This window comes from Oculina patagonica, chromosome 13 (genome assembly GCF_052425735.1).
Source record: "Oculina patagonica isolate OP01 chromosome 13, crgOcupat, whole genome shotgun sequence".
NCBI lineage: Eukaryota > Metazoa > Cnidaria > Anthozoa > Scleractinia > Oculinidae > Oculina > Oculina patagonica.
The window spans coordinates 34679439-34698178 of record NC_135770.1 but is presented as its reverse complement, the minus strand read 5'-3'; the positions used below and the strand labels follow the sequence as shown (position 1 = coordinate 34698178).

At 39.6% G+C, this 18740-nt stretch overlaps 2 protein-coding genes across 2 annotated transcripts; both read left to right on the top strand.

Moving 5' to 3' along the window:
* Window positions 1-1427: 1427 nt before the first annotated feature.
* LOC144635240 (BTB/POZ domain-containing adapter for CUL3-mediated RhoA degradation protein 3-like) lies at window positions 1428-6764 on the top strand. The gene is made up of 3 exons (XM_078494334.1): window positions 1428-2112; window positions 4478-4817; window positions 6577-6764. Exons 1-2 carry the CDS (start codon window positions 1428-1430, stop codon window positions 4786-4788), a joined length of 996 nt encoding a protein of 331 aa, XP_078350460.1. The 3' UTR covers window positions 4789-4817; window positions 6577-6764.
* Window positions 6765-8425: 1661 nt separating this feature from the next.
* Window positions 8426-14837, top strand: LOC144635239 (uncharacterized). Its single transcript, XM_078494333.1, has 3 exons — window positions 8426-9144; window positions 12489-12828; window positions 14278-14837. Exons 1-2 carry the CDS (start codon window positions 8448-8450, stop codon window positions 12797-12799), a joined length of 1008 nt encoding a protein of 335 aa, XP_078350459.1. The 5' UTR covers window positions 8426-8447; the 3' UTR covers window positions 12800-12828; window positions 14278-14837.
* Window positions 14838-18740: the final 3903 nt, after the last annotated feature.

Here is an 18740-nt window from a genome sequence, read left to right as displayed (position 1 = left end):
CATTTTTAATAAAATCACGAAAAAAGAAAGAGTCAAGGAAAACTTAAAAGGATTGGAAGTTTTGCGAACGGTATTTCCGTTTTACTTAAAACACACAACAATGATTTTTACAGCACACATAGCTTCATTCCTGTACAAACAAAACTTATAAATCAACTACTTCCGCTTATTACAATACTTGAAATCGTTGCAATACGCTTACAACACAGGATACAACCGTTTACGCTAATTACAAAACTTACATTTACTGCATTGCAACTAAAAGGAAAAGAAGCTGTGCGATTGACTTACACGTATTTGCAATAAGGCTGTCAAAGAAAAAAGGAAAATTAAAAGGAAAAAGTCAAATAAGAATTAAGCGCATGCATGAAATTTATTCGTATAAATGGCCTCAAAATACGAATAAATAAATTTATCTTGTTACAGCATAAAAATGGCCTCAAAGTGTGCAGATAAAACTCGTGCGTTTTCTGTTAATGCTACCAGTTATGAAACTACGTTAACTAATTCGTATTTACCTTTTTTCTTTTTTCTATGACAACGTTTTTGCAATTAGGTGTATACGGAAAGAGAAAATTAACAAATAAACTGACAGACCAAAGAGGATGTGTGTTATATATCAAAACATCTAAGCTGCGAGCTCAAAGGATATAGACAGAAAGTAAAATTACTACCTTTGCTGACACTGAAAATTAATTTTGTTCAAAACCTGCGTATTGAAGAAGGCATAAGAAATGATAAGTACAACAAGAGATTTATTTCAATTAATAAAAAATATATGCATAAAGAAAAAGTTACTAAAAGGAAAAAGGTTCAATTTTTTTAAATTGTTTTTTAAAAAAGAAGCAAAATTTCTAATGCGTTAAGAAAAATTTTTTAGCTTCTGCAAAGCCAAATGTAGAATCTCGCAAGTAAAAGCACAAAGTTAATTATAATGTTGTGTTTGAACGTATTTCCTAGCGTGAATAAAAATTTGTGAATAAAAATACACTAACGTATTTATGGAATTGCTCATTGTTCGGAATGAATAAAAGGACGAATTCCAATTTACTAAATATCAGTTATTAATGCATTTATGCCCTCAGGCGCTTGGAGTAGAAAGTTAATTATCTCGGTTTGAGTTGCTGAAACAACCTCACACTTTCTTTTTGATTGAAAAACAAAGCAGAAAAAAGGTACAAAATGTAAATAATAATAAAAAACTTTAGATCTGTGTTGATGCATTTATGCTCTTTGTGCCACAGGAGAGCATAAAAAACGGAGATGGTTTGTTCGAGAGTTTATCGTGTCTTGGCTACCAAGCTTTAATAGTGGGGTCATACTTCGCAATCGAAATAAAGTGTCATTCGTTTTGTTGGAGGAAAGCTAAGGATACAGACGGACGCTATACTACTTGCAAGACATTAATTTTGTTTATACAAGAAAGCATGGATAATCAAAGTCTTGCAAAAGAAGATCAAACACGACATCCAGACCTGGCTGAGGCTGAAAAATACTTCAAAGAAGCGTGTGAGATCTTTCAGCGAGAATCAACAAGACTTCGCCTGGAGCAGGAAGCAATCGACTCCATGTCGCGAAAGCTGGAAAATGTTCTGTTTTCCTCGACGGTAAAACTCAATGTCGGCGGCCATCACTTCACAACAAGCGTTCAAACGCTGACCAAAGATCCAAACTCGATGCTGGCGGCCATGTTTTCAGGGAAGTTTGAGATGAGGCCCTCTGAAGATGGCTCGTTCTTTATCGATCGAGATGGTACTCACTTCCGGTTCATACTCAACTATCTTCGTCACGGAGAGTTGATTTTACCAGACAGTGCAGCGTTTCTCAAGGAGCTAGAAGCAGAAGCAAAGTTTTACCAGATCCAAGGGATACTGAATCAAATGAAGCTTGCATTTGAACAATCAGAGATTTTGACGGACGAAGATCACCGAAGAGTACTGAAAGGTTGGCTGCCTCCTCAGAAAGGAGAATGGCGTCTTCTGTTCCGAGCTTCTCGAGATGGCTTCGCAGTTAAAACCTTTCACACCAAATGCGACAACAAAGGACCGACCGTCAGCATCGTGCAAAATGGACGTAACATTTTTGGAGGCTTCACGGAATTGTCGTGGAAAAGTCCTGCAAGTAAGTCTCACTGTTTAACGAAAAATTTTGTCAGAAAAATTTTAATTCTGCTATGATCAATTGAAATTATGTGAAACAAGAGAAAAATCTTTTCTCTTGACTGAAACTATCACCAAACTAAGTAAACTGGCTCTTGTACTCTCCACGTAATCTCACCCCACCCCACCTTAGACACACATGGTAAAACAAAGGTAGCAAAGCTTTCAGCCTCCTTCGCGCGCGAGCTCATTCGTCAGAAATAACATATAGTACCAGTTAATAAACTACAGTAGCTACAAACCTAATTCTCTACAAACAGCTGCAAGGGCTACACAGCGAGTATAAACAAAAGCAAATACGTAACAACTCATACGTATACTGAAGTAGAATGACATCACACTGTGAATCACTTACGAAAAAATAAATATGAAAATGCGGAGCTATTTCTCAAGTTTACATAAACTGGTAAGTGCACGACCAAACGGTAACTAAACAAGCTTTACATCTCAAACTGCCAGTTAGGCTGGGGATTCCACAACTTTGGACCAAAATACCCCACATACAAAAGCGCCATGCCAAACTTGCAAGGCAAACGAACTGGGGAGTACACTACATTAGACTAAGACCCCCTAAATACAAATAATTGAGCCAGTAAGGAAAATAAAGTGCAAGGGAAACAAGCTTAGTGTTCAACTGCCAGTTAGTCTGAGGGGCCCACTTCTTTGGACCTTAATCCCCTAAATACAAACTTGTAGAGCCAGTAAGGCAAATATAGTTGCAAGTTAAACAAACTCTAATTAGCGTAAACTGCCAGATGGGCTGAGTAATCCACAACTTTGGACCAAAAACAAGAACCTACTCATACAAAACAAAAAGTACAAAACAATTAGTACCGGGTAGGCTAAAAAACTACAGGAGGGACAAACGTTCACTACTAACAGCCGGTAAGGCTACAGAGCGAGCATAAACCGCAAAGTAAACATCTAATACTAAAGTGTCAAGACAAGACTGATTAGCACGGAGGCCAGAAAAAACCTGCCATAAAGAGGCCGGAAATCTGGGTAGGAACCATGGCTCATGTCCAACGATTGGTAGCCCGTCCTACCCAGGCTAATCAAGTAAAATCAAGGCTAGTAAGCAAAGAGGCGGAAGAAAATATGAAAAACAAAAAACAAAAAATTAACGGAGCACTGAACAGGGTTGGTTAAGAGGCCTAGATGACTATCACGTGTTAAACTCCCTTTATATACCCCTGGCTAACCCCCATAATGCACCGGCCTGGGGCCCAGGCCGTGTTGTATCCCGTGCCGGCAAAATAGTTGTTTCAGCCTTCTTCGCAAGCTCATTTGTCAGAAACATCATGTTCTGTAGGTACGATATGGAAAAGTTGGATGGATGAGGGCTTATATCTGGGGGAACTTATAACCGGAATATCTTTTCGTTAAATATAGCAAAAAGATGCGCAAATTAGCAGGAAGGCTTATAAGCCGGGGGGGGGGGGTGAGGTGGAAGGGGTGAGGGGGGAGCGGGTACTTTGCTAAACTACACTCTTTGATTGGTTTAAAAAACTCTCGCCATTTACTCAACTAATCAGATGCGAAACTAATGCAAAATGCGACTTGTCAAAGCCGTTTTCTCGCGCTTGGTGATGGCTCCGTCTTTTTGCTTCGAAGTTTCATTGGTTTATTCGAGAGATCACGAGCATTACGTTTTTTTTCCCCGACGGTACGGCTGAAAGTCTTATTTTCGCCGTCTACCGTCTGCTTTTTGTACGAAAAGTGAGTAATTTCACGGTTGGAATAAGCAAATGAATTATTTTCTGCTTTTTTGATAGATTTATTTAGTGATTTGAGGTAAAGAGCACAAAATCAACACCAACCTGACATTTTTCGTTTACATTTTTTGGTATTGTTTTAGTTTTGGTTTAAAAACTCTCAATTGAAAAACTATCAGAGTATGATACATAGAAAACTGTTTCTTTTTTGTCGTTTCGTGCGCGTTGACGCCATTCTCCTTTCTGAGGAGGCAGCCAACCTTTCAGTACTCTTCGGTGATCTTCGTCCGTCAAAATCTCTGATTGTTCAAATGCAAGCTTCATTTGATTCAGTATCCCTTGGATCCATGGATTTAACGCGATTTAACGCGCACGAAACGACAAAAATAGAAACATTAAAATACGTAGAATTGTTGAAAATAAAATGTAGAAAATAAGATTTCTATTGCGTTCCAAAGTTTAGAGCCTTCAGTTGTTAAGTATATCAGTATCATAATACAGAAGGAATCCGATCCAGTGATTTCTTCCCTTTCCCCTACGGAGTCAATAAGTAAAATATATACAACACCAGTTCTCTGAATATCATCTTATCGTCATCAACAGGCCAGGGAGAGTACGTAACATGCAAAGAAGCGTTCTTATTCAGCATGGTCAACCCGCAAGGCCTGGGACCAACTAAAATGCCACTGGTCAAAAATCAAGATTATGCCATGTATTGTGACAGCAACCTTGGACCAACGTTTGGCGGAGGACACGATCTACACACGGGAGAGAACGCAAACAAAACAGCTTCAAGCTACAGTCAGTTGGGTTACTCGTATGAAAGTCCTCCGGGTGGACAGCAGGAGATGTTCTTCACAGGGGTCAGGAATTTTATCGTGACAAATTATGAAGTGTATGGATTCCACCAGTGACAACTACAACATTACAGGGGATCATAGAGGTAAAATGCCATCATAGTCTTTATAGCTAGAAGTGTGATTGTGATAACGTTATCAAAAGAGGTAGAGGTCGTCTTGCATGTTGCAGAATAAGGCAAACTTGTTCTCCCCCTTGATGATATTCTTGTCCTTTTGTACCCATACACCGATATATGCAACAAACAGAAATTAAAGCAACAACAAACAACCAATAAAAGAAAAAATTGCAAGGCCGATTCAACGGTTTGGGACTGTATTGAAATTCCAATATTTCGGATGGCACGGCCTTCCTTCTTCAGGGTGTTACAGAGAATGACTCTAAAGGTTAAACGTTACAGATATAAAATGTGGGAAATACGATATAACGCGTACTGTTCTTGTGTGGGTCGGACGGAGTAAAGAAATTGTTTTTAACGTTAACCTTTCGTCGAGCCAGTCTTCTTGGAGAACACACGAAAACTTCGAAGAAGGAAGGCCGTGCCTTCCGAAATATTGGAATTTCAATACAGTCCCAAACCGTTGAATCGGCCTTGCAATTTTTTCGTTATTCGTTATTTAGTTATAGCTGATTAGATCCTCTACAGTGAGAGGATCCGGTACTTCTATTTTGTCACGGTGGTCGTTGCAAATTCAGGTTAGTTTTCAACCAATAAAAGGTTTGTTTGCCAGAGAAAAAGTCTGGACTTTCAATCATACCAGTTACGCTGCGTCATTCGTCACCGAGGAATTAACCAATCAGATTTGCTTTCAGATATTCACTCATACCCTGACCTCATCGTGTAACTTTGTGGAGACTCCGTTTGTTATAATATTACGCCTGTTGTAATGTATATGAAATGATTCATATATGAACTGCGTCGAAACTGCGGATGGATATGAAAGTGATAAATGATCATCGCAGTGAATTTCCAATTTAAGCAATTGGAATAAAGAAGCCTTAAAAAAATTCAGGGCTTGAAGCAGTTCATATATGAATCATTTCATATACATTACATCATTTCACTCCTCTCACGGGTAAAATATGAACTCACAATTGACCTCGCTCCCAATGTGTGGCTTCAATAGCTCAGTTGGTAGAGCATCGCACCGGTATCGCGGAGGTCACGGGTTCGAATCCCGTTGAAGCCCTGAATTTTTTTAAGGCTTCTTTATTCCAATTGCTTAAATTGGAAATTCACTGCGATAATCATTTATCACTTTCATATCCATCCGCAGTTCATATATGAATCATTTCATATACATTACATCATTTCACTCCTCTCACGGGTAAAATATGAACTCACAATTGACCTCGCTCCCAATGTGTGGCTTCAATAGCTCAGTTGGTAGAGCATCGCACCGGTATCGCGGAGGTCACGGGTTCGAATCCCGTTGAAGCCCTGAATTTTTTTAAGGGTTCTTTATTCCAATTGCTTAAATTGGAAATTCACTGCGATGATCATTTATCACTTTCATTACGCCTGTTGTTATACATTACTCCAGATAAACGCCAATAAACTGTGTTATGCGTATTTTGAAGTTTTTAATTTTTGAGTAATCATTTTTTATCTATATACATTCCTTCTTTTGTAGCGGATTGTTGTTATTGTTGTTTTGACTATTAAGTTGAAGATATATACATATTTAATCAACCAGTTTTTGTCATGCAGTTATTAAGTACTTTAAGTTACTCATATAGATTTAGTTTTGCTCTTAACTTTCTTTGTATACAATTTGTTTATTTCTCTGGGAGATGTAGTAACGTAATTTTGCATTTTTCTTTCTTTTTCCTTATGTTCACAGTTACGAGGCACAAGACTTTCTGGAAATATTTTGATGTTATGGCTGTTTTGCTGTGAAAACCAAAACCAAAACTGTCGTCAATATTCAGTTTCTACTGAAGTTAATAAGTTTGCTATGTATCTAGCTAGTGTTTAAAATAATTCCAATATGTAAGCAAAGCATTAAGGACTCAAGAAGGAACTAACACGAATGATTAATTAGGTTAATTATATTTGAAGAATGAATGATTATTATTCGCATACTAAAACAAAAAGTTAAATCTATTATAGTATAATCAGCTGATTAGCGCTGGAAGGATCAACTAGAACAGGGTTTATTAATATCGACAAGAGAGGATGATCATCCTCTCTTGATATCGACCATTTACATGTACATCAGGTGCTCTGTGTCGCATCCTTTTATCAGCTATGTCATGACCTATGTCCTGCGCTCTCATTTTCATAATGAAAGTCCAAAATCCATATTTACTTACCAGGAGCCGAACCCCATTTCAGAACCTGACCAATACCTTGGATGACGGCATTCAATCCCCCACCTCTCTCCCCAATATGAACTGAGTAACCACAACTCAAACCGCGCACAAAGTGGTTCGGAATTTTGGTAGTGCAACCAGCGTCATTATTCGCAAACTTATCAAAATTACAATAACATGGCATGGCTGTCAGGGCTTTTCCATAAATCAAGCAGTATATCGTATCAATTACAAAATTCTCATTCTTATTGGTTTTGTTACATCATTGGAGCTAGCTTGCAGTGCAGGTGTTTTGCTAGGCGAGCGCTTGAATTTAAAAACGCGAGTGAAAAAGGGGGGGGGGGGGCGTGAGAAAAATAAAATACCCGATGCAATAGGCTAAATATTGGAGCGCAATCACGTGGGCGTCCAATCACAAAAGTCCAATTGTAACTCTTTGCCACAGGATCGCTACAATGGGACAACCGCTCCACTCTTCTCGCGCGCTTACTGCTTCCCTTCTGTTTGTAAAAGTTGATGGAATACATGGAAAAAATGATGGTACAGAATTTGTCACACGTCAACTTAGTTATGTGGCCTAGTTTCACGAGTTTCTTTGAGCAAAAAAAAAAACAGTACAACGTACAGGGTTCAAATAATCAATTGTCCGATATTTAGTTTTGCAAAACAAACTTACCAAAACCAATTAAAGGAAAAAAAAACGAAAAAATGTTCCGTATATTCTTTTGTGTTTTCTAATCTCGTTTGTTTTTCTTCTTCTTGCCGTATAGGCAAGGATTACTCTGCCTTTTGGTTTATTATTCTAAATCATATGCTTGCCACAGCTTTTGCAAGCCCTGTTGGTAAATTTTATGGAGTTCAAAATTAAGGAAAACTAAAAAATAAAGATTATGTACTCATCTTCCGTGTTTTCTCTTGTACACTATTTTGAACTATTTTACCCCTCAGTTAGAGACTTTTGAGCGTGAGCCAGACGTCATGTGGAATATAAATGATTTTAAGACCTCAATTGTAGGAGTAAGATAAATTAGAAGCTCATGTACGACGAGAGTGGTAAAAAGCCCAGTGGTCACGCTGTAACGTGCCGCTCAGACAGTACTCAACTCGAACTTTATTGGAACAATCGACTACTTATATATACCTTACATCTTACGCAACGTTATCTACGTAGAATAAATTGTACAAATATAGCATCGTACTTTTAACTATTAACCAATTACAGATTATTACAACGCTGCCAGAACGTAACGCATTATTCCCAAATCATGCAAATATACGCTTGGCTGCACTTTCGTTTTCTAATTTATCGTCATGACTCACGTGACCAGATTTGCTGTGTTTTCGAAGCTTGCTTGACTGCCCTGAGTTTAGTCTTCTGTTGTTTCGGTAAGGAGAAAGCATGAGTGATCAAAATCTTGAAAACGAAGGTCAACCACGCAATCAAGTCCTAACAGACGCCGAACATTACATCAAAGAAGCGTGCGAAATGTTGCAACGAGAGGCAACGAGACTTCGCCAGGAGCAGGAAGTAATCGACTCCATGTCGAAGAAGCTAGAACATGTTCACTTTTCCTCGACCGTAGAACTCAATGTTGGCGGCCATCACTTCGCAACAAGCGTTCAAACGCTGACCAAAGATCCAAACTCGATGCTGGCGGCCATGTTTTCAGGGAAGTTTGAGATGAAACCTTCTAAAGATGGTTCGTTCTTTATCGACCGAGATGGAACTCACTTCCGGTTTATACTCAATTATCTCCGCAATGGAGAGTTGATTTTACCAGAAGGGGCGACATTTCTCAAGGAACTTGAAGCAGAAGCTAAGTTTTATCAGATTCAAGGGATACTGGACGAGCTGAAGCCTAAAACACTCAATGATTTTGAAGAGTCGGAGATTCTGACGAATGAAGAGCATCGAAGCGTGTTGAAAGGTTGGTTGCCTCCTCAGGACGGCAAATGGCGTCTTCTGTTCCGAGCATCTCGAGATGGCTTTGGAGTTTCAACATTTCACTCCAGATGTGATAACAAAGGACCCACTGTCACCATTGTGAAAAGTGGAAACAACATTTTTGGAGGCTTCACAGAGGTGCCGTGGAAAAGTAAGTTAACTCATTGATCGATCTATATTCAGCTAAATCATCGATCCGAGAAAGGTATAGAGCCATCAGAAATCACGAATCACGTGCCTATTTTCCTTCAAATCACGAATTACGGATATTTTTAGACCATTTCACGAATCAGGTATTTAGCATCCATTATCAAAGAAAATGAGCTTTTTCTTATAAGTTCATCTGCCTTGTAGTACTAGCAAGACTTGATCACTCAGGCGAGTTCTCAGTTTGAGACAAGTCCAAAAGCACATAGATCAAGCCGATAGAATGCGTCCTCCCCATAAAATCAGTCTTTGGCTTCATGATTCGTAACGTTTGTCAATTGTGCTTCACAATCATATATTAATTTATGAGTACTTTATTTATCTTTGGTTTTTACGAACGTGTTCGGCTGGAATCATGAACCACGGTCATCAAAATAAGCACAACATCACGTCCTACTTGAGGCACTGTTTACACGGACACGGTTTCATTTGTAACCGCATCGCTTTCGATGCGGCTACGCCTTTCGTTTACACGGCGCCGATCGAGACCACTACTGAAACCGGGTCGTTTTGAAAACGCTGTCAAAAGTGGAGCGTTTTCAAAACGATACGGTTTCGTTGGACGTGTAAACGGTCAAAAACGACGAAACCGCATCGATTTGAAAACGGCAACGAATTTTGGCACGAATTGGCTGGCTCACGAAGGGTAAACATGGTGAAACACGCATAGAGAGCAGCGCTTGCTTATACAATCGCATTCGAAAACAGTCGGAAAATGGTTAAATAGGTTCCGTGTAAACACTTCGAAACCGTGTCGTTTTCGATGCGGTTTCGAGGTCATGAAACCGTGTTGATTGATAACCGTGTCCGTGTAAACGTAGCCTGAGCTGTTTTCACGTGTCACGCACTAATTTTGGCCAAAATCACGCGTCACGCATAACCACTTCACACATGTCTTCACCACTCTGTGCCATCAGAATTTACAAAGAGGTTTAGTACAAAATGCAGAATACATGCTGCCAAGAGAAAATAAGGGGCCGTCCCCTTATTTTTGGTCACGTTACAAGAATAATGCTGGGGGAGCTGAGAGTTCTTGGAGTACTTGGTGTAAGACCTCACATAAGGTATTAAAGTGACAAGGTAGCCAAATTTATTATTAATTGTCGAGATCCCAGGGGGGGGGGGGGGTACTCCGGCTTGTAAATGACGGGGATGATCGAAGGATTTTTTTGGGTCTGAAATTTTCGATTCCGGGATTTTTTGGGTTAGAAGATTTGGCAAGTATTTTTTTGGGTGACTTGATTCAAATTGGGGATTTTTTTGGGTATTAAAAACAACTTTAAGTGCCTCGGCACAGCCTTGGCGCGTATTCATGCTATGATGAATAATCAAACTCGAGCGTTATTGCGCCTCCTGGCAATTTAGGGGTAATTTGACAAGGTATTTTTTGGGGGGGTTATTTTTGGTCCAGGGATTTTTTTGGGTAATGTCGGAAGACTTAGGGATTTTTTGGGTCCTGAGTTTTGCCTTCATTCGATCATCCCCGTCATTTACAAGTCGGAGTACCCCCCCTGGGCACGAGATTCCCGCCATTCTAGTCATAGTAGCCAATCAGATAATAGACACCGTTTGTGACTTTATTGGGAACAGTATGTTTGTTCTTTTGGTATAACAATTGGGCATGATAGCGTGTCTTAAACAGGATTGCGCCTTACAGAACTGTAAGAATATCTACAATATGTCAGAAAGAGCTTTTTTGTCGTTTCCATTTTTGATTAGATCCGATTTTCGAGGTTGTAATAGTTGAACCACATGCATACCTTTACTTTCAGTTGACTAGCTAGTTACGCAAGTTGGAATTTGCGCTGATTAAACTAGTTCAAAACAGTCAATTGGTAGATCCCGTGGACATTATTTTCCTTGTGTGTCTTCAATTCGAGTATTACCCAAGACCGTGTTGGGAAACAGTCAAAATTCTACGAGTCACGAATATACAAATCAAGGGTCAACTCGTCGCTGTAAGAAAGACAAGAATTTAATTACAATACTATGCCACCCAAAATGGATGTCAAGACCCTCTCTGGAAAAAGAGATAACGCTATACACGTATTTTATACTTGAGAAGTGTAGAACTAAGTAAAGAATGTCAAGGGTTTAATGATCCCTAGTTTGTCAGAGAATTTCTTACTTCTATACATAAGGAAGTGTGGAACTAGAATGAAGTTTGGAAACCCGGGATTTCATGGCCAGTGCTGGACATATGTGGCAAAGTCCCCAGCAAGCAATAAAAAGACGCGAAAAGCGATCTATTTTCAAATAAACACCAAAGAGTGACACGAGACACTAAGCCCAAAGGGATTTTGATCTCTTGATGCTGCGGATTGCAGACTGCATACTCTGAATAAAATGCAGGCGTGGCATAAAATGCAGACTGCATCAAAACTGTCACTTCGCCTGTTAGTGGACTGGAGTAGCGAATAAAGCCAAATTGACTGAAGAAAAGTGCTATTTATCTAATAGATCCAAAATTGGTACCACGGTCCAGAACGTAACCCAGGTCCTCTTTTTCTTATAAAAAAATAGTTATAAAAATGTCCAAAATAGGCCACGGTCCATTTCTTTAAAAGAGTCAACACTGAAGGGGAAGGAGGAGTAGGGACAGCGGGGTCTGAACCTCCCGCGTCTTTGTCCCATTTCTATTGCAACATATTACAAAATTGTGCGAAAATTTTCTCCATTTCTCCTGGTTCCCGCCACCTTGGGAAACCCACTTCCCTCCCTCTCTTCTCCCGCCTCCCGTAGCCTTCTCGCCCCCTATTCTTCCGGGCTCACCCCCCTCCCCCTCGAAAGCTACTACAGTTAATAGTTCAATCTGTAGCTAATCAAGATAGTGCCCGGGGAACCATCGACATCGACCAAAAAACCAGTTGCCTGACACATGACTTTAGGAAAAAACCCCTTATTCACTCTTTACCAAATTAAATTGATTTGGGCACGGTAATTTCGTTACGCTTCGCCGGGCGATATACATGTATCAGTCTCGTTAGGTCTCGTCATGGGTTTTTTAGGCTGTATGTCATCTCGTCAATTTCAATCCATGACTACCATTTCGCCAAGAGAATTAAAAAAATGCTATTTTATGTATATTTTAATGGCGATGTTTCTATGCAGGAACCCTTAGGGGTCCAAATCCGGTGACAGCCAACCTATTGTAAGTTTAATTTCCTATTTCTGGTAATGATTTTTGTTGAAGAATAATTGTAGGTTTGGTATCAAATACGACGTAAATAACATGACAACCAGAGTGTCCTGAATATGCTTAAATGTGAAGCTTCGTCTCGTCAACAGGTCAGGGAGATTGGACAACATGCAGAGACGCATTCTTGTTTAGTGTGGTCAACCCGCATGGCCTGGGACCAACTAAAATGCCACTTAAGAGTGGACAGCAACGGTATGCTATCTACTGTCTTAGCAGCCATGGACCATTACTTGGTGGAGGAAACGACCTACGTATATCAGATAATGCAAACGCTAATACTTCAAGTTACAGTGTTCTCGGCCACACGTATGAATGTCCTCCTGGTCAGCAGAGCACATTCTTCACGGGATCTCAAAATTTTACTGTGACAAATTACGAAGTATTTGCTCTCCAAATGTGACAACACACACAGCACATGGAATCATGCAGGTAACACGTCATTATAGCACCGTGAATTCTCAGTTACAGGTAAAACGTGGAAGGTGGGAGTGTCAGGGTCGTATCGCCTGTATATCCTCCCTTGTCCCTTGGGCATTGTAAAAAGGATTTGCGTCTAGGCTATTTTTCTTGGCTTCGAGCTTGAAGCGGTTCTCATTTTGCAACATAACAAGTTTGTGGGGCTAGTGAGAGTTCAACCTCGTTCCCAGGGTCTCTCAAAGGGCGGAAAGAAGAGAGATTCTGGGAGGTTGGCGAGACCTAGCCTTTTAAATTGGACACAGTTTTTATGAAACTAGTTAGATTATTGAGAGCCAGTCTGAAATTCGCTTCCTGATTAATGAGCTCTAACCTCATCGTTTTTACCGAATGGTAATGAGGATATTAAAATGACTTTTGAGCTTAATTGACTCACTCACTCCATTCTGATATCAAACCGCAATTAATTTATGCGCTAAACGGTAAACGTGCTGACAGAAAGGTCCTTTAAACGCATCAAGCACATGTCAATCAAAAACAAATTATTCGCCAACCTCATTCCCAAGATCGCTCTCTTCGGAAACGAGGTTGATCAATATTAGAAAAGAAATTTTTCTAAATGCGAAAGGGGATCAAAGGTTATTACACTTTATTCTAGTGGTGAAAAAATTCGCTCTACGAAGCCTGAGAGCACAAGCCATCAATGACCCATTCTAGCAACTCCCACGAGAAAGATAAAAGCATTTAAAGAGGCAAATGAAGTGAGATTGTGACTTACTGATGGCAGGTATGAGATACATGCAAATTCGCTTTGCCAGGTGACGTGATTTAATAAACGTTTCAGCTCACTGGAAAAACACGAGTTCCATAGCACGTTTCTGTTTCGCATAACGTCATCTCGTGTCACGTCTTCCGTTTTTCATCTTTTTGAGGCGAGCAGAAACACGACGTGCTCAGGTGCATCTTTCTCTCAAATTTCATCGGCTGCTCACAAATAACGCTTGTCGCTGCCCGGTACGTATACAATATATGTACTGACAGAAAAGTAATTGAAAACGCACTTTAGCGAATCCAAGACTGTACACTTTATTTTGGTGGTGAAAAAATAGAATCTGCGCTACGGAACCGGAGAACACAAAGCATCAGTGACCCATTGATGTCACTCACACATAAAAAATAAGCATTTAAAGGTAAATAAAGTGAAACCGTTACATTATTGAACGCTTATTTGAAAAAAAAAAGTGAAGGACGAATTACCATCGAATTACCATGAGGTTGCTCGAAGGGCCTTTGATTAATTAAAAACAGGGTTTCTCTTATTATTCCTGGAATATACACCTACGTTTAGAAGATTAGTGTCTCCGCTCAGAAAATATGCGCAATTGTCCAATCGCATTCTTGCTTAGCGGAATGGAATTGAGTGTCTTGCTTACCATCTAACATCTCTTTATCTTTTGTTCACAGCTCAACTTAACGTAACACACTTCTTTGTCTCAAAAAATCTCCTGCAGTATCGTCACTTAATCCTGTTTGTAGAAGACGAGCAAGTGTTTATAGTCATTCTTGCGTGTCTACCAAGACAGGAGCTTAAAACAAAAATTCGAAACTTGTTCCGTTTAGTAAATATGAAAATTAGAATATCATATTCGAATGTTTTAGAAAGTTGTCTTAATGATCAGTAAAGGAGACAGTTTAATTGCTTCAGTTTTAACATTTGTCCACGTAATCTTTTTTTATTCCATAATTGTAACTAGATTAGTAAATATACCGCATGTGTTGCATCTGTGAAAATAAAATTGTCAAATTGGAAAAAAATAGTAGTTAACCCTTAACCAGTGAATTAAAAGATAAGTGTCGCGCGAAGTATAATTACAGGCGCACAATCGGAAGTGCTGAAAACTGAAGGAAACACGGTAATCAGATTTTGTAATAGCTTTTTAGAAATAAAGACCGTAGCAGAGCTGCCAAACCTAAAGAAAGTTGCCATTACCTATTTTGTCATTTCTCAGAATTCTCCTTTAACAAGCCTTCTTGACAACCACTTTTTCCCAACCCTGGTCCAACGTTAACGGCAATTCAGTTACAACTGCCGTTCCGGGGAAAATTTATATTTACGTTCACTGGGCCATTCGGTTTCCGTTTCAGATTTGTAAAAAGGTTTCCTCCATAGCTATAGGACCTGAAGCTACTGGAATGCAATTAGATGATGGTATCGATAATGATTGTTAACAAATTTTTGTGTTTCAAGTTCACTGCTATGCCTCTAGTCATAGCCATAGCAATTTTTCTTGGACAGGGGAAAGGGTGCAAAAGCACCAACCCGTGAAACGAGGCCCGACCACAACACCGGTCGGGAACTCCGTGCCCTACTCTTTCGCGATAAGAGTGTGGGTTCTTTAACGTCCCCTGCTGACCATATAACACTGAAGATACAGGAGACGGGGCTTACAGTTTATCGTCCTTATCCGAGAAGTCTGGAACATTTAACCATTTTCAGATGTCATTGCAAAGACAACACGTTCTCCTCAGTTATTTTAAGACCCTGAGTGTCGGTCCGGTCTGGAAGTCGAACCCGAGACCTCCCGCACAGCAGTCCGGCGCTTTACAAACTGAGCTAACCTGTCGGCAGTTTTACTCTTCCCAACGTCGATTCTAATTTGATTCAACTAGAGGTATTAAAGATTGTTGATCAGCTATTTCAGTTGTGAAGGCTTGGTGTAGCATGCAAGCATGTCATTCAGATCCAATGATCCCTCATGTTTTTATTTAACACTGGGACTAAATCAGTGAAAAGGAACAAGGTTTTTTTTTATTTCTCGCGTTGCTTTATCGGCTGGCCAACCACCTTGAAAAGGATAGTAAAAATTACCAGAAAAAAAGTATTCGTCACTGCGTTTCACCTCGAAGGAAAATATGCCAAGTAGCTGAGTGCACACTGAGTCGCATTAGTACCTTATGCAGTCTGCGCAGGTCATAAAGTTTGCATAGATGTAGGATTTTGATAGTTTGAGAGTTATTGTTATTTGATGGGTCTTCTGGTCGCCCTTTTAAAAGGGAACGTGGGAATAGACCTCTGTGGCTAATTATGTAAATTACCCATTTCGTATCATGTGATGTTTCTCAGAGAATTATTCCTTCACTTTCATGAGAATTTGTTTGAATTTGAAAGGGGTAATTTACAATGGTAACATCAAATTAACATCACGTGGTCTGAAATGGGACAACAAACAAACGAAGCTGAAGACTAAGGTCTATTAACTGAACTATTAGTTAGCTGTAGTCAGTTGTAATCAGAAGCTCACCAGCACGTAAAGAAAGCATAAAGTTATTAATATGGCTCGGAAGATGGAAGACTCCGAAACCACAGAAATAAAACGTTTGCAGCCCAGCAGAGTCAAAACCGCCGTGTGCTTTTTCACCTTCGGCTTGCTTAGCATGGTAACCAAAGAAATGATACTTACAGCAACTCAAGATATTTTAACTGGCAGTCACATTGCCTCATCTACCGTGATCTTAAGCCTGGTTTTCACTAGCGACGCAAGCACAACAGGGGCACCCATCGAGAATATAGTTCAAAACCACTTAAAGATAGCACCGTTTAACGTATTTTAGTATTTAAACGGTAGATATAGGCATATTTTTATCCCCTAAAATTTTTTTATCTGTTCGGATTTCCTAGCTGAAAGTCTAGTGATCCGAAAGTTATAGGGATCAAAACTTACCTTTTCGAAAAAATTCCAGCCAGAGAGAGGCTCCCGAAAATTCTAGGTGACCTTTTTAGAGTAAAAATCCGTTAAAGATGAACAATTATACCATTTTTTAGATATTCGAAAATCCTAGGAAAGGCAGGCAAGCAAAAAAATTTACAATGAATGTTCCGAAAATTCTAGATCTCAAATCGTCTTCCGAACGGATATTTTAACGAAATATTCCGTTGGGTGCCCCCTGGCACAAGCGCAAGAATAACAGCTCTTATTTCACCGTGAAAACGGCTTCGACTCAAGCAAAAGTACAAGCGCATTGCAGTTTTATGCTTGTGCTTATGCTTGCGGCTAGCACAAGAACAAGGATCAAAATTTGTCCTTTTTGCGTGATTGCGCTTATGCTTGCGCTTGTGCTTGCGTCGCTAGTGAAAACCAGGCTTTAGCGGCATCCCTGCCTCTGATTTTAGTCAAAGTCGCCTGTCCGTGGTTCGTTCAAAAGTGTTCCTACCTGTTACGAACCGCGACTGTGGCCTTATTAAGCATCGGTGGACTCGTGATAATTATCATTGCAAGCGATGTGCATTGGCGGCTTGTTGGTGTCGGTGTTGCTTGCTCCTGCTGTTTCTGCTGGAATAGGAATGTCATCTTTGTTAGGGCCGTATTCCTATACAGGTGAGTGAGTATAAACTTTGAAGTAGTAAAACACTGCGGTGCTTCCCAGCCAGCAGCTCCAATGCTGGATCCAGCTTGGAAGTCGTCAGGAGGAACCATGGCAGACAGTTTCGGCCCCTACTCCTCGACTTCCTTCTGCCATGGCGGGGCCCCTCCCTAAGGAGGCTTCACAAGAGCTGGTGCTGGCTGGGACATCATGAGTTAAAAAAATAAAAATCTAGTCTAGCCACACTTTGTCGTCACGTTTCAACCAGATAAAGTATGAGGCTTTCTCTGCTGCCTGTCGCAAAGCGGCTACCAACGTTCTCTGTTCTCTTGTGGTGAATCCAAACCGACCACGCATCGAGTTTGCCAGTACCATGAATATTTTGATAAGCAGTATGGAGACGCACAAGACAAAAACGTTTTTACATAAGCGAGACTCTTGTGTCAGTGACAAACACTGCTATTAGTCAAAAGATAGTCCCTTTAAGGTATCACGGAAGGAAAATTGGCGTTTTCGTTCCAAGTCAAATTGTGTGCAAACCATTAATGGTAACCCCAATAAAGTATATATTTTCTGAAAGCTTTTTGAATAAAGATTGTAATTTTGGATTTTGTTTACATCATATAGACCATAATAAGCAACGTCAGCATTTTGTTTGCAATTATGATGTTGCGCAACTTTAGGTTTATTTGAGAACACATTTACATGAGAGCCAAAACTTTTATGTGGAATTTGATCTACATATACTGGTCTAAAAAACGGTGTCTCAGATTTTTCTTTTCTTGCTCCATTATTTTTTTATGAATTTTTAAACTTTAAAATGGCGTTTTTAGGGCTTCTTTAGGATAAAAAATTCATAAAAAATTAATGGAGCAATAAAAGAAAAATCTGAGACACCGTTTTTTAGACCAATATATGTAGATCAAATTCCACATAAAAGTTTTGGCTCTCATGTAAATGTGTTCTCAAATAAACCTAAAGTTGCGCAACATCATAATTGCAAACAAAATGCTGACGTTGCTTATTATGGACTATATGATGTAAACAAAATCCACAATTGCAATCTTTATTCAATAAGCTTTCAGAAAATATATACTTTATTAGGGTTACCATTGATGGTTTGCACAAAATTTGACTTGGAACGAAAACGCCAATTTTCCTTCCGTGATACCTTAAATCAGTCAGTTGATAAGTGATAGGTCGATCGGCTTAGTTTATTACAATAAGATCCTCTCATTGTTTATCCCAACGCCGGCCAATGTCTGAGCAATTAGTTCGTTTGTGCAAGCGCCGTATCCTCTCATAATTTTGTGCTGCGCATGCGATCGAAGTGTGTTTCCGTTTGATTAAAAATAATTACGTACTTGTATAATAAAATTGAACGCTAAAAAATTAGAACGACGTTTCGACCGTTCGACGGTCATTTTCAAGTTAGGTGTTTGAATAAAATTACATGTGTAAATATAGTAAAAGCGCTAAAATATGTACATACAAACAATAGACAATAAGAATAAAAAGGCTAAAAATGGCTAAAAAATAACTTTGTGCGAATGGCATGCATAGTT

Bases quoted from the DNA above. Each gene is read 5' to 3' on its own strand.
- LOC144635240 (XM_078494334.1), top strand. From the start codon at position 1,428: ATGGATAATCAAAGTCTTGCAAAAGAAGATCAAACACGACATCCAGAC. The intron at 2,113-4,477 runs GTCCTGCAAGTA...CGTCATCAACAG, and splicing joins CACGGAATTGTCGTGGAAAA to GCCAGGGAGAGTACGTAACA.
- LOC144635239 (XM_078494333.1), top strand. From the start codon at position 8,448: ATGAGTGATCAAAATCTTGAAAACGAAGGTCAACCACGCAATCAAGTC. The intron at 9,145-12,488 runs GTAAGTTAACTC...TCTCGTCAACAG, and splicing joins CACAGAGGTGCCGTGGAAAA to GTCAGGGAGATTGGACAACA.